This window comes from Panthera uncia, chromosome D2, assembly GCF_023721935.1.
Source record: "Panthera uncia isolate 11264 chromosome D2, Puncia_PCG_1.0, whole genome shotgun sequence".
Classification (NCBI taxonomy): domain Eukaryota; kingdom Metazoa; phylum Chordata; class Mammalia; order Carnivora; family Felidae; genus Panthera; species Panthera uncia.
Window position 1 is genome coordinate 54973012 of NC_064818.1, and position 14935 is coordinate 54987946.

Consider the following 14935-nt stretch of genomic DNA (forward strand, 5'->3'; position numbering starts at 1 on the left):
CACTCCCCTGGGACAATCAAGCATCAGGCAAATGCTAGAACTGTCTCACTCTTGCAGAGGATTTTGGCAAGACCTAGATACCTCCAGAACAATCTGGACTCCCTCAGACCCGTTTCAACCATCCTATGGAAGCTCCCTGAGAAAGCTCCAAACTCAAGCTCATCAGGTGGGTGGCACTGTCACCAAACAGCCCCTTTGGAGAATTCTTGGCACCACAATCTATTGACAGCTCAGGGAGGGGGCACAGAGAGGGATTTGAGGTCATCTTGCCCACCCTCTGCCAACTGTCCTTGGTGTGGGGGGGGCAGCTGTTGGGAGGTCTGTAGCCTCAGCCTCCCCTGTCCCTCTATTCCCCACTGCATGCTTAACCTGAACTTAAACTTGAAAAGATCAGGTTTTCCAGGAGCCACCTGGAAAAACGCTGCTGATCCAGGAATGAAGTCCACCTTCCAGAGCCTTCATTGACCTGTTCTTGCCCACCTTGGGAAGCTGCTGCCCCTCCTCTGCCTGTGGCCCCCTCTGCTCCAGGCACTAGAAGACCAGACTGGAGTCCATCATCTTCCCCCAGATGCTACGTTCATTGTGGCTCTCCTGCCTCGAGGTTCTGCAGAGCCACAAGCCTCTTCTCAGCCTGGGGGGAGGCGGAGGCAGGGCTGTATCCCCAGGATATGCCAGGGCCACTCACAGTGCTGGCCGGCGGAGGGCAGGGAGGAAGGGAGAGGTCCCCTCTTACCCGAAACCGGACCTTCCCGTGGGCGCTCATCTGCAGGTAGAGCCGGTGGGGGCCATTCCAGTTGCCATAAACGATGTCCACTTTTCCATCACGGTTGAAGTCGGCCAGGGCAACACCTCGCCCGTGCTGGTGCGGGTCGTCCACACCTGGGGAGGAAAGACAGGAACCCTCAAGGCAGTGCCCCCTGCAGGCTCCACAAACACCTTGCTGGAGCCTCTTGGAAAGAGACCAGGAGGGCGACCCTTGCGCTGACCCTGCCCTTCGAGCAGAGGGGGAGCCGCGCTGGCCAGCCCAGAATTTCTCCACAGGGGCAGGTGGCGGGCCAGCCATGTGGTTGCAAAGAGAACCAGACTTGTCTTCAGCTGCATCTGCCCAGCAAGCACACAATTTTCACTCAGTTTTGGGGTAGCATGGGGACGGGAAGGAGACACGGAAATTCCGGAGGACTAAAGTTCTCCAGAACCAGGCGCCCGGCACTGCCACTGGGGTATATAGTAAGTTGGTCATCACTCTTTTGTTCAAATCTCTCAGTGGCTCCCCAGTACTGCTGGGCCAAGTTCAGATTCCTGCCTGGGGAGCACAAGGCCCCTGCCCACCTTATCTGGCCTTTATCTGATACCCCTGTCCCCCTTCCTCATAAGCTCTGCCTTCCTGGGTTCCTGTCGTTCCTCAAATGAGCCCTGCTCTTTCCGGCTTACGGCCTTTGCTCAAGCTTGTCTCTGCTCCAGGAATGTCTCCCCCTGGCTCTTGGTTACCTGGCTCCTTGTTTTTCTTCTGCTCTCAGCTACAATGTCACCTCCTCAGGAAGCCTCCCCTGACCACTCCCATGAAAACAGCTCCTCCCAACTACTTGGTTATCTTCCCTGACAGCCTCTCATTTTTCCCCTCAACCGTGCACATCACAGGTGCAATTATGTCCCTTTGCGGTTTATTTGCTTAGTGTCAGGTTTCCCCACTAGACCTTACACTCCATGAGGTCAGGGACTGTCTTCTTATTCACCTGTGTTCACATGGCATCCATCTCAGGGCCTGTGGTGATCCGGTAGTTTTCAGTAAATACTTACTGAATGAACGAAGAGACATAAATAATTTGACAGAAGGCAACTGGGGACATTGGTGACAGCAGAGGAAATACCACACCATAACAGAGAAACCCACAGTGTGCCTCATGAGCTCTGGGAAGAGAAGCTTGTGTGTTCAGCGTGACCTGCTTATGCTGTCCCCGCATCAGCCAGTGCCCACTGAGCTGATCCCGGGGGAGGACATGGGGTGGCTTTGCCCAGAGGGATGGCCTGACCTCCTGGCTGCGCAAAGCAGATACGTGCCCTCAGGCCATGCGTGGAGCTGAGAGGCTGTAGATGCTGGTTCTAAATGCTGATGCCCATGCCAACTCTTTCAGAGGACAAAGTGCCGGTGGCCATCAGGCCCTCACAGATGGTGGGTGACAGGACAATGTAATGGAGGGGGGATCACGGGATCCAGGGCACAGGGAGCTCTCGCCAGCTGCAACCACAGAGCTCCTGGGGATGGGAGCCAGGAGAAGGTAGGGCTGGGGCCCCTTGAGAACCTTGGAGGCTGAGCATCCCCTTGGGGGAGGGAAGGATCTAGACGATGGGTGGGAGGTGGGGGGGTGGGGCGTGGAGAAGAGGCAGTGAGGCCCAGGCTTGAGGAGGAGGCTTTGCAAAGGAGCAGGGGCAGCCTCCCACCTCTAGGATTAATACCCCATTAATTCTCTACAAAACTCCCCAGTCCTAATGTCGGTGGCCTTCTGTGTTGGCCCATTTCTCTCCTATCTACGAGGCACCTTGACAAGGAGCTGGTTCCCTTTCACGGGAATAATCGGTGCCAGGCTGCATTTCACAGCAGCATCTGTTTGGGTGATGAATGCCCTCTTGACATGTCTTGTTAAACCCCTGCAATCATTCTGACTTTCAATTACGGGCCTAGCACCTTTCCTCTCTCCTCCCGCCAGATACCTTCTCCCGCTCCAACTTGTTCGCTCACCTCTGCTCCCATCTCTTTAACACCTTATCAAATCCTCTAGGCTTTCTCCACTACTACCTCCCTTCATTTTATGATTTTTCAGCAATGAGAAAATTTGCTGCCAGAGTATACAGCACCGGGGTGTGTGTGCTTGCCGGGTGGGAGGACAGGCGCCAGGGCCGCTGCCTCCAGCTCTGGCTTTGCCGGGAAGGAGAAGAGGGAAAGGCAGGAGGGGAGTTGACTGGCTACAAGCGGAGAGGTGGTGTTCAACATGGGAACTCCCGAGCAGAGAGCTGGGGGATTAGGTACTTGTAAGTCACAGAGAACGGATTGGTGCTCGCTCAGGGATTTGATGCTAGCTGTCAGCACTAGCTGGAGCTTGTAGGACCTTTGATCTATGTGTCTAGATTCCCGCTCACCCCTTCTTCTGGAGGCTACAGCTCATCCCCATGCTGCCCAGAAAGAGGTGAAATCAATCCTTTCATTGGCAATGTGTGGAGGAAGCGGGTGGGGGGAAGTGGTTGAAGGGCAGGCTGATTATATCCACAAACTTTTATGAAGTGTCCATTCTGCCATTCAGCAAAATTTACTGGGTGACCACTGTGTGCCAAGTGCGGTGTCAAGAATGAACAGCACAGTGCCTAGTCCTCGTAGACATAGATTATTTTAGCAAAACAGAAGCCTGACCAAGAAGTGTACGCAGGATGGTGTGAATGCAGAGGAGGGAGTGTGAATCTTGCCAGGTAGTACAGACAGAGGCAGGAAAGGCTTCATAGATAACATCTGAGCTGAGTGTTGAAGGATAAATAGAAGTTCTGCAGACAGAGAAACGGAGAAGGCACTTCAGACAGAGAGGATGGCAGGTGCAAGGGCCCTGAGGCAGATGAGGGATGAACAAAGAGGGAGGAAGGGGAGGAGAGCTGGGAACCCGAAGTACTATTTTATGTGGATTTTAGCCTCCCTCTTATTAGAGCTATTTGTTTATCCATCTTTTCCCCTCTCTAGAATACCTATGCCTGTGAGTGTATGTGTGTGTGGTGGGAGGATGTGGTGTTCAGATCAGCACCCCCAACTCTTACCCCCAGCCTGGCACTTAGCAGAGGCTCAATAAATGGCTACTTGATTGAATTCAATGGTTAAGGTGAATGTGGGGAGGGGACCAGGAAAGAGGCAGCTTGGAGGAGAAATTAAGGCTGAGAACTCAAGCAGGACTCAGAGGAACACGGGCCAATTCTAGTCGCTGGAAAATGGATACTGCTCATGAGTTACAGGCTCCCCCTTTCCCCAGCGGCGAACATTCCCCGTGGCCTGAGCCTGGGGGATGTGGAACTGAAGATAACAAGCAAGGTTTCCCTGTATGGTGCAGATGACTACTTGTCCCACTCTCCCTGAGGCCTGTGGGCCACGCTGGAGGGGGCAGGGCAGCCCGGAGGCGAGCCTGGGGCATCGAGGGACGCAGGGCAGCGGTCGCACTCACCAGCACTGGCAGCAGCATCCACGAAGGTGCCGTCGCCCTGGTTGTGGAAGAGGAAGTTGGGCCCATTCTCGTTGTCACAGAAGATGTCTGAGGCGCTGCTGCTGAGGATGGGCCCCACGCTGACACCCCGGCCCCCTAGGAGAGGACATCGATCCACAGTAAGTGGCAGAGGCAAGGCCTCAGGCCCGCGAGGAGGCCTTCGAGAAGCTGCTATGGCGAGATGCCTCAGAAGAGCTTTGGGGGTGGGGGGAAATTCCAACCTTCTGGATGCTTCTCTGAGCCCAGATCTGGGCTCGCAGTCCTGTAAACTTGTGTGGAGCATGACCACACTGATGATGAGGCAAGTGAGGGGCAAGACAGAGTCACTCCGCGCAAAGCAACGATTCTGTGACCTATGGAACGTAGAAGCCACCATATCCTTCCCTTCCCTTCAGAGGCCGAATTCCAATACTCCCTTAGCCCAGGTCTACCCACCACATTTTGGTCAAGTCACAGATTTTCTGGACAACCCCCACCCCCACCCCCAGTCATACATAAGCCAGTCAAGACACCGGGTGTGCTCCTCTTCTAAGAACATCTAGGAAGAGGTTCTAGCTAAAGCTACAGGATGTTTTCTTAACTTTGTGTGATGGAGCAAACAACTGGGAACAGGCTGAATGTCCATCAACAGCGACGGGTTGAATGGATTATGGTGCATCCATACGACAGACCATTCTGCAGCCACTAAAAAGACTGTGTAGATCCATATGTATTGACTTGGAAGAGTGCCCGTGACATACTGTTAAATGAAAAAGGAATTCACCAAGTAATGGTATTGTGTAATCTTAGTTTAATTTAAAAAAAAAAAAAAAGAAAATACATGATATTTCTGAACATGTTTACACAAGCTCGTTCTTGAGTTGGGGGAGAAGTGGGAAAGGCCACACCCTGAGTTGTTAACCCAGACTGCTAGATGGGGTGGGATTTGGGGAGGGAAGGAGGGACGGTAGTTGGCCTTTTTTGGGAATGTCTTTGTGTTATCTGGCTTGTTGCAACAGAACTGCTTCTGTAGTTTGAAAGGAAAAAAAATCCAATAACTACATACTTTTTTTTTTTTTTAAAGAAAGAAATCAAGCCAGCTTTACATTAGGGTTTGATGTCTCCAAGATCAAATTTGAGCTATCTGTGTCAACAAGTCCAATCTTAAGACATCTTGAACAAACAGCCCCAACTACTGGGCTTCGAATCAAGAGTTGGAAGCCACACCCCCAAATATTGGGCAGAAAAACAGCCTGACCAGGACTGGGACATGGATTCTAATCCCAGCAAGGCCTTTCACAAGGAGTGTGAGCTTGGGCAATTTATATTACCCTTTAAGCCTCAGTTTTCTCATCTGTGCAATGGGGGTTGTGTGACCTGCTTTTTCTATTTTAGGATTTTTAAGAGGATACGTGAGGTGAGATCCTCACAGAGTCTCTTTGTGAATCCTACTCCCTTGCTACTCAGAGTCAGGTCCATGAATCTGCTGCAAGGGAGCCACCTTGTTAGAAATGCAGAGTCTCAGGTCCTTCCCCAGCCAGAACTCGCCTTCTGGAAGGATCCCTGGGTGGTCGTGTGCACAGTAAAATTTGAAATGCACTGCTCTAATGGGCTATTCAGTACAATAAGAATAGTTTTCAGAGCACTCAGAAGGACTTATTATTGTTATTTGTTAAATAAATGAGAGCTCAGGCCGACCTGAGTGATGCCTAAGCCCTGCCTGCCTGCCTGCCTGGATGGGGAAGAGGTTTCCATAAAGTGACTGCTAATTTGGGATGGAGGTTCTCTCGGTCCCCAGACTCCTTCTGTCCTCTGAGAGATGCTCCTGGAGGAAATCATGGGGCCTTTCTCACCCGTGTAATACAGTCTGCCCACCAGTACAAGTGTTGGGGGCCAGGAGGAGAAGATGGGGCAAATCGCAGTGCCATTCTTCTTGCTCTCATGGTTAAGCTCCAAATTAACACATTCTGGGCCCTGGGCCTCCCATATTCCTCCCAGGTAATCTAATTAGCTCTCAAGGAGAGCCCAAGCCTCATGAAAATGGAGTCACTGAATCCACAGTGCTCTCGGGGAGCATCATCCAAGATGTGAAATGCATTCTTCATTAGGACAGCCACAGTGTGGGGTGGGGAGGCTTTCAGACGCCTTTCCTAAAGCCAGCAGAGAGCGGTGCTGGCCTGCAACCTGAGCACCACTTCTGCCCATTCAGAGGAGCCGCGAAGTGGCTGCTGGCAGCCGTCCCTGCCCTGGTCCTGCCAGATTCCAGCCCAGGAACAGGCTTCAGTGAGAAACCCTCGGCCTTGCCTGGGCCCCCGGAAATTCCAGGTGGGGCTCTGGGACTTGCCACCATGCAACTCCATCCTTCCTCCCTACTCTGGTGTTCTCCAATTTCCTCTCTGCCTCTGGCTCTCAAGCTGTGACACATTCTCTTCATTTTCTACAAAGCAGGTTATTTCCCTCTTGGACAAATTTCTAAATCTTTCTAATTAACTAATTGGGTTGGGTTGAAAGCTTGTACCATTTGTAACCTGTAATTATTAGAAAATTGCCATGGTAACCACACTACTAATTAGTGACAATTTATTGCCATGGCAACTGGACCATAACAGAGATGTTACCCACAACTCCTTCTTGGCAAGTTCGCCGCACAGTTGGGGAGCAGGTGAGTCGACAGTCGGGGAGACAGCCTCTTGGGAACAGGCCCCCACGGCCTCAGGATGGAGAGTCCAACTGGGGTCTGAGACGGGGGCGATCAAGTACTGGCACCCCTTGCTGTGCAGGGGAAACCCTCCTCCCAGGTGGACCACGTAAGTCCTCTTCAAACCAACAAAATCCATCCATCCTAAGGGTAGCCGGATACTTCCACTCCCTGTGTGGCCAGTGACAGAGGTTCCTGATTCAATATCTTCTACCCGTTCTCCCTCCCCCCAGCTCTTCCCCTCCTAAGGTTTAGCACACACCTTTTGTGGCTGCATGAGGGGCACTCAGGAACATCTTTATTTTAGCCTTGGAGGATGATGTCCCAATTGTGAGTTAAATTCTACTTTACATCAATGAATGCTTTTATATTTGAGGCAGGCACATCCTCTTGGGGACAAGCAGTTTCCCCACTTGGGGCTGGAGAGGCAGCCCTGGTGGTGGGAAAGAAGACTAGGGATCAGGAGGTTTGAGTGTGACCTTGGGCGCCTCACCCAGCCTTTCTGGGCGTCTATTTTCTCACCTATAACGTGAGACTGACAATAACAACAGTTCCGTCTCAGGGCTGTCATAAATATTAAGTGAGCTGGTTTTCGGAAGGTACCTTGGAAAATGTCAGGTGCCACAGAGTCATTAGCTGGGACAATTTCCCACCTGCTAGGTTAATAAAATCTCCTTATTTCCCCAGGACTTTCAAGCGTCTAAGGCTTCCTTGTTCCGTTGTTGGGTGTAGACGCTGCTCCCTGCCCAACCCTTCCTGGCGGCCTCTCACTCTGCCCATCAAGCTGGGTGGGGGAGGTGGAATTACAGGGGAAATGCCTCCCCACTGCTCTTCTTCCTCTTGCCACATCCTTGCGTGCCCCCTCTGATTATCTGCCTATTGGTCCTGCTCCCCATGGGGCAGCCTCATTTATCCTCAAGAACTGCACCCCTAAAGTTCTGAACCCCTGAGCTTTGGCAAGGCAGACTCAAGTCCAATTTGGGTACAGGCAATCCGTTTCTCAGACTGCATCGAAGCCATACTGGGGTGGCCCGCTGAAAGGCCGTATTGTATCTGGGAGCCAGGGGTGGTGGGGTAAGGACGGAAAAGAGAGGCTGTGGAGAACAAAAGCGTGGGTGCTGCTGAACCACCCCAAACTGTGGGCCAGAGGACCCAGGCATGAGGAGGTGGGCATTGCCTTGCTAAGGAAAAGCCTCTAGGTCCTTGCCCGGCCTTTGCACCTGCTTTGGCTACAGGAACTTGAGCTGTGTGCTCTTCAGGCCCTGGTCTCCCTCCCTGTGAACTGGGTGGGGGAATGAGATATCCAAGGCTCCTTCCCATTCTCCCAGTTCATCCTCTAGACTGAAACTCAGGACGAGCATGGCTGGGAGTGGATTCCTGGGCCCATCTGGAGTCCACACCACTGCGGCTTTGTGAGGCCCCTTGGTCAAGGAATTTGGACCCATGGGATTAATCTACTGAGACCTCAACAGAAATAAAATTCTTACGATTCTTGTGGATGCCAAGGCCTGCAGGCTTCCGAGAACATCCAAGCAATTATATAAGAGTAGCAAAGATGCTGGAAAACATAAGGGTGAGGAATGATGTGTGTGTGTGTATGTGTGTGTGTTTGAGAAGGGGGTGTGAGGACAGTGCATGATGGTAACAGGGTCTTTCATCCTAAATTTCCTGAAAATTCAAACACAGAATAATACTGTGTTGGTGCTACCCATAAACCCTCTGTGAGACGTACAGATGCTGGGTGGGGCTCTGAGTGTGTGGAGGGCAGGGTATTAGATATGGACTTGTATCTAATAGCAGCCCCTCTGCCTCCCTGCTCTCCCGTCATGTGTACGAGACATTCTGTAGCTTCATCTCACCTGACCACTTGCCGGGTGAGGAAACCTGGGCTCCAGGAGGTATAATCGCAGCCAGCGGGCAGTGGGTCACAGTTCATATCCACACCTGCATGACCCTGGAGCCTGTACTCCCCCACAGCGTGCTCTAAGATGTTTCTACAGAAGTCCCCTCCAGGCAGAAGAGGGATCCCTGCTCCTGGTAAGGCCCAGAGTGGTCAGCCACAGGCTTGACCTTTAAAACCTTATTTTAGCAGAAGAAAAGATTGTATTTGTATCATATGACATATACGTGTTTGTTCTGAAAGAAAATGATGCCCCCTCTTGTCACTCACCCAGTACAGTGACACCCCATGTGCTCTGGGGCAGGTCTGGGGCTGCCCTCCTGGAGGGTCCTGGGCCCTGCTGGAGGAGCCTGTCACTCCAGTGCTGCCCATCAGATCTGGCTGTGCTCCTACTGCAAGGCAGTGCACCCTGGCAAACTGGGGTGCTCCGTGGCCCTCACTCTGCTGCCCACGGTCACCTCTCTGGAGTCGGCTGCTGGGGAGCCGCCAGAAGGCCTCAGCTGGGCTTTAGGCATCTCCTTCTCCAATAATGACTTCCTATAAATCAGATCTGCCCTCCTCTTTGTTCTACACCACTCCCAGCCAACAGCAAAAATCCCCACCCCACATCATAAATCCACCTTCATTTTCTTTCCAAATTTCTTGTAAGGATTCTTTAATCACTGCCTTGCAGCCCAGGCAGATGCTCCCTCAGAGGGTGAGGCCGAAATGCAGAGCTCCTGGGGAGGGAATAGAGACTGGCGGGGGGGGGGGGGGGGGGGGGGGGGGGGGGGGCAGAGTTAAGAGGGAAGACAAGTGGATTCCAATAGAGATGGGCACGAAGAGGCCCATGGCTGTACCCGGCGCTGAAGGGCAGACTGGGGGTCGGGGGACAAATGGACAATGCTTCCAGGGCAGGGGCTGGGCGGGCTTGCTCTGTGCTGCCCCCTGTGCCTTGCAGGACGCTCCCTGCATCCAGGAGGTGCCCAGCAGAGGGCCCTGGCATCCCTGTGGGCACCTCAGAGGATAGGGTCTACGCTCCGAGGGGCCTACCTGTGGGCCAGGCCCTGTGCTGGCCATGTCCTATGTTTGCCAACCTTCATTCTCACACCCCCACCGTAGGTGAGAAAGCTGAGGTCCACAGACATTAGTAAGCTGCCGATCGCTGCCTGGATAGGACTGGTACCTAGCACTGTGACGCCAGAGCCTGTCCTCTTAGCAGCGCTGTGAGACAGTGGTTCACGCTGCTAGTTCAAGGTGCTCAGAGAGGCTGGGGATGTGCCCAAGGTCACTCAGGGCTGCAGAGGCCAGTGTAGACCTCTTGGTCCTCACCTTCCCCCTCCTCGGGTTCCATGCCAGGCCCTCTGCCACATGGACAACTAATTCTCAGGATTCCCTGTACCTTCCAGGCTCCAAGGGGCCGCCGGCATCTGGGAAAGTTGGGGCTTGGCATTCTCCTTGAACTAGGGACTATGGGCGAGTGGGCTTCCCTCCATTCAACTCGGCACCAACCCCAATGTCGGCCCGCAGTCCGCGAGTCCCCCGAGAGTGGGCACGGTGGCCGCTAGATGGCACTGTGACCTAGCAGAGTGGCAGCCACCAGTGGAATTGCTCAGGTCTGGAGAGTAGGCTTCCCATCCCCCCACCCGAGAGAGCTGGACAGCGTGGTGCGGGCAGCGCCATTGGCCGGCCTCCCCCTGCTGCCCGCATAGCCTTGGCCAAGCAGCTGCTTCAGCCACAAAACCTGGGGGTCATAATCAAACCCATGAGGGCCATTCCCTGGGGTTGTGTCCCGGGGGATGCCAGGCCTTCCTCCTTCACCAGCCCCTCCCGTTTTGCAGGCTGGAGCCGGATGCTCAAGCTGGAGGTCACCAGAAAGGTCAGCTGGTTGTGGCAGTTTAAGCTGTGGGGTCGGGGCTCTAAATGCTAGTTTCTCTACAAACCTTCTGTGTGACCTTGGGCAAGTCCCTTCTCCTCTTTGGACCTCAATTTGTTCTTTTGTAAAACAAGAGTTTCTCCAAGGTCTGTCCGGCAGATGGGTATTATGTGGCTTGGCTCTGGGGACGTGTGGCTCCCCGACTGCACATCTGGCCATGGCTTACTTCCCTCCTGGCCTGCTCATCACACTGCCTGCCTCCCTCCCCCTTCCCAGGCCCCAGGGCACCAGCCTGGAGCTGAGCACTGGCCATGTGCCAGAGCCTCAGCAATCAGGCCGGCCTCCCATGGTGGCCCTCACATTTGGGGTCTGTCCCTGGGGCTCAGGGCGGTGCTCTGGGCTAGCTTTCCAGCCAGATGTCCGTGCGTCATTATCGGAGTGACAAAGGGGGCTGCAGGGTAGAACTGAGGGGCTTGGCGGGCAAGGAAAGGGTGGGCTGGGGAAGGCGGGCAGACACAATAGTAACTTGGTGGGCCAAATAGGTTCTTGTCAGCCAAATGGCTTTTGGAAGTCTGCAATGCTGCTCTAACGTGTCCTCTGGGCACGCCAGCTGCCCCGGCCTGCCTGCCTGCTCCACAGAAGCTGCTGTCCCTTCCTTGAGCTGCCTGGCCCTTCCAGCACAGCCCGGCGCAGTTGGCTACTGCTCCCATCCCCATGCATACTCCTCAGCTGTCTCCTCTCGGTCCCCTCCTGCCCTCTCCTTGGTTCCTGCCGGCCCCTGTGCCAGCCCAGCCAGTGTGAACAATGTCCCCTTCGTGCTCAAACCCAGCCGCAACCTCCCTAATTCTTTTATTCTGTGTATAACCCTCTCTCCCAGACCTTGCCTCCCTTCCATCTCATCATTTTCAAGTGCTTCATCTCCCCAGCCCACTCTCCTTCTCCTGCAGATCAAGGCACTTAATTGCCAAGCCAGCCCAGTGCACAGAGCTGGGAACTATTCAGAAAAATTGACTGTACAAATCTAGGCTGAAGCTCCTGCATGTTTATTCCTTTTCCCAGGAAAGCATGGTTTATTACTGACACTCAGCCAGAAAGACTGCACGTTCACGTGTGGGGCTCTCGAGCACTTTGATGGGGCTTGAGCTGTGCACACTATTTTACTGTCTAGCCATTTGTTCCCACAAACTTTGTCAGACAGGTCAACATCAATCTCCCTGTTTCACCGAGGTGGAAAGTTGGCTAGAGAAAGGCATCATAAACTCAGGAGGGGCTGTGACAACCCTTTCCAAGTAGGGCTTTGAGAGTATGCTACCACCCGGCTGTCCAGAGGCAGGGGGATGGCCCAAATGACCCTTCAAGTATTCTTCCAGCCCCAGGATTTGGATTCAGGCAGGCCTATACTTTGGAAGTCTGCAGTGCAAGTTGGGATGGATACATCGAGAAGGTCAACCAGTGAAGGATTTCTATGTCCAAATTACAGGTTCGGGGTGAGTGAGGCCCAAGTTCACGTGCGAAGTTGTTGTGCACAGCTCCGGCTTCCTGATTTTTGGCACCCAAAACAGGAACTGGATTGCTCTGCCATCAGCAGTCTATTGGCAGATTATCAGAGTTTAGTCAGAGCCGTGCTAGAATTAGAAAAACAGCCTTCCCTAGAAAGATCTCCCTGTCAGAGACTGACAATAGGTCCCCCATCCAGAGAGATTTGGGGGGAGCATGGCTTCAAATAAAGGGCCTGGAGAGGTTTTGGAACAAGAAAACAATTCTTTGAGCTCAGTTATCCGAGACAGGACCCAGCTGAAGCTTAGGGATTTAGCACTCAATTCCTGGCCGCTTATGTATAAGTAAATAATTTCATCTGCTGTTTGGCAATAAAGAATTCTTTAAATCTCTGCCTTTGTGATTTGTCAGTTTTCTCCTACAGAACCTGTTCACCCATCATTTGGGTTACAGCAGAGAACGGGGCAAGAGGTTCCAGGGAGAGGATGATGTTGTGCTCACCTTACGTCCTGTGTCCCCCACGCCCCCAAAGCCCACCCTTGACAGGTATCTCACCAACCCTTGGAAAGGCAGTGTTGGAGAAGCTTCGTGTGGGTGGGGGGATGGAATCAAGCCTTCATCCTGCCCTCCCCAGGGACGCAAGCACACCCTCTCCTGTGGGCTCTGATAAACTAGACTCAGCCTTGCAGTGCCCAGCCCCCAGCCCCGGCCCCCCCACCCCTCCAACTCACAGCACGCCGCACGTCACCCCGCCTACCTGTGTATTTGCTGACCCCAGCCTCAGCAGCCACATCTCTGAGCGCCAGAATGCCCTGGGAGAGGTCACTGGCCTCAGGGTCCATTTCAATGAGGGCGTCAGGGCCCACGTTACCGTAGGCGTAATTGGCGATATAGATAGAGTAGCGTCCGGAGCCCTGAGGAGGAAGGGAAGGAGGGTGGGTGAGCAGACCGGTCTGGGCTCATCTTGGTCTCTTTCCCAGAAAGCGGTTCTCCCCCTCCTTTTGTAGGACCATAGCTCTTTCACGGGTCAGGTGATCCTCCCTGGTCCAGAGTGCATGGCCTTGCAAGCTGTATACGGGCCCAAATCCAGAGGTGCTTTTCCCAGAGGCTACAGAGTGCACGACACCTGCCCGCCCCCCGCCCCTGCCGCGTCCTAATACAAAGCAGCCCTGCTTCTCCTTCTATCCTGTTCCAGAAGAACACATCCCTCCCTCTCCCCCACAACCACCTTTTTATAGACAATTTTCTAATGTGCCTCTCTCCAGCTGAGCTCTCTCCAGCTGCCAGCCAGGGTAGCTGCTCAATAAATATTTGCTGATTGATTGATCTACCAATTCCCATTATTCTCAGTCTCTCTCTCTCTCCCATTCAAGCTCACTCCAGCCAAGATGACAAGCAAATTCCGGAGTTTGCTCCCTCCCCACTGCCCACCCTGTATCTCCTTGTTCCTCTATTTCGGTAGCATAGGCGGCTTGGATATGCAGGGGTCCTCCTTCCCTCTTCCATCCCCCTGGTTTTCCCATATTACCAGAAAGAAATAGTATATTGCTTCTGTCTTTCTAACACTGTCTCAAATATTTTTTTCCTTTGCATCCAGGAGAAGCCTGAGTACCAGCTCCTTGCAGCTGTAGTCGTTCTCCACTCTAGTCCGAAACCCTGCGGATGAAAGACTCTTTTCCGTCTGTTAGTATAACGGTGTCATTTCTTCAATGGATGCCTCCTTTCCCCCAAGAGATCTGCACGATTTCTAAATTCTAACGGTTTTCTAGCTTTCCTCTCATCATTTCCCTCCAATTAATCAGATAGTAGATATATCTTGAACTCCAACTACATGCAACACGCTCTTGCTATAAATGTACCTAAGACAAAGTCTTCATTCTTCGGTTGCCTATAGTCTCATTTAAAGGCAAGCCATAAACATGGGGCACCTGGGTGGCTCAGTCGGTTAAGCATCCAACTCTCGGTTTCAGCTCAGGTCATATCCCACGGTTCGTGAGATTGAGCCCTGCACCAGGCTCTGCAGGGCTTGATTAATAAATAAATAAACTTAAAATTTTTTTTAATGTTTATTTATTTTTGAGAGAGAGAGAGAGAGCACGAGAGGGGGAGGGGCAGAGAGAGAGGGAGACACAGAATCTGAAGCAGGCTCCAAGCTGTCAGCACAGAGCCTGAAGCGGGGCTTGAACTCATGAACCGTGAGATCATGATCTGAGCCAAAATGGGATGCTCAACCGACTGAGCCACCCAGGTGCCCCAAGAAATAAATATAAACTTTAAAGGCAAGCCATAAACACAAAACAACCCAGGAGAAACAGCTGAGTTCCAGGCCGACTGTGCTCTGTCACCCCCTTCTCGGCCTTCAGCCCTCCTGGCTTGATTCTATTTCTTACCCAATGACTCCAGAAGCCACGCCCCATCCCACCGAACCAATCACTGATGGCATGTTTTCTTTGGGGAAGCTGATTAAGAGCTACTTGGGTCTGTCTGACTGGTGGGTGAGGACAACCAAGGAGCTCACAGTCTCCTGAGGGGATGCAGACATGTCAGTGATAACACAATTACGCATATGATCAAGAGAATATGTATGTTAACTACACTGGAATTCAAATGAAAAAATTAAAAAAATAAATATGTTAACTCTACTGGAATTAAAAATATTTTAGAGAAGAAAGAGAATATGTACAGCATTTCCTGGTGTACAGAAGAGGGCCCCCAGAGGAAGGGCACTGAACCATGCAGAGTTCAGAAAAGGTTTTCTTTTTTTTTTTTTTTTT

At 52.6% G+C, this 14935-nt stretch overlaps 1 protein-coding gene across 3 annotated transcripts in view; it reads right to left on the reverse strand.

Moving 5' to 3' along the window:
- Positions 1 to 14935, reverse strand: part of CRTAC1 (cartilage acidic protein 1) — a 158386-nt gene that overhangs the window by 41686 nt on the left and 101765 nt on the right. For all 3 annotated transcript variants that reach the window (XM_049645533.1, XM_049645531.1, XM_049645532.1), the window contains exons 5-7: positions 12919 to 13075; positions 4194 to 4328; positions 734 to 879 (exon numbers count right to left, since the gene is read on the reverse strand). In XM_049645533.1, the coding sequence (XP_049501490.1) occupies positions 734 to 879; positions 4194 to 4328; positions 12919 to 13075 (438 nt within the window). The remainder of the gene's footprint in view (positions 1 to 733; positions 880 to 4193; positions 4329 to 12918; positions 13076 to 14935) is intronic.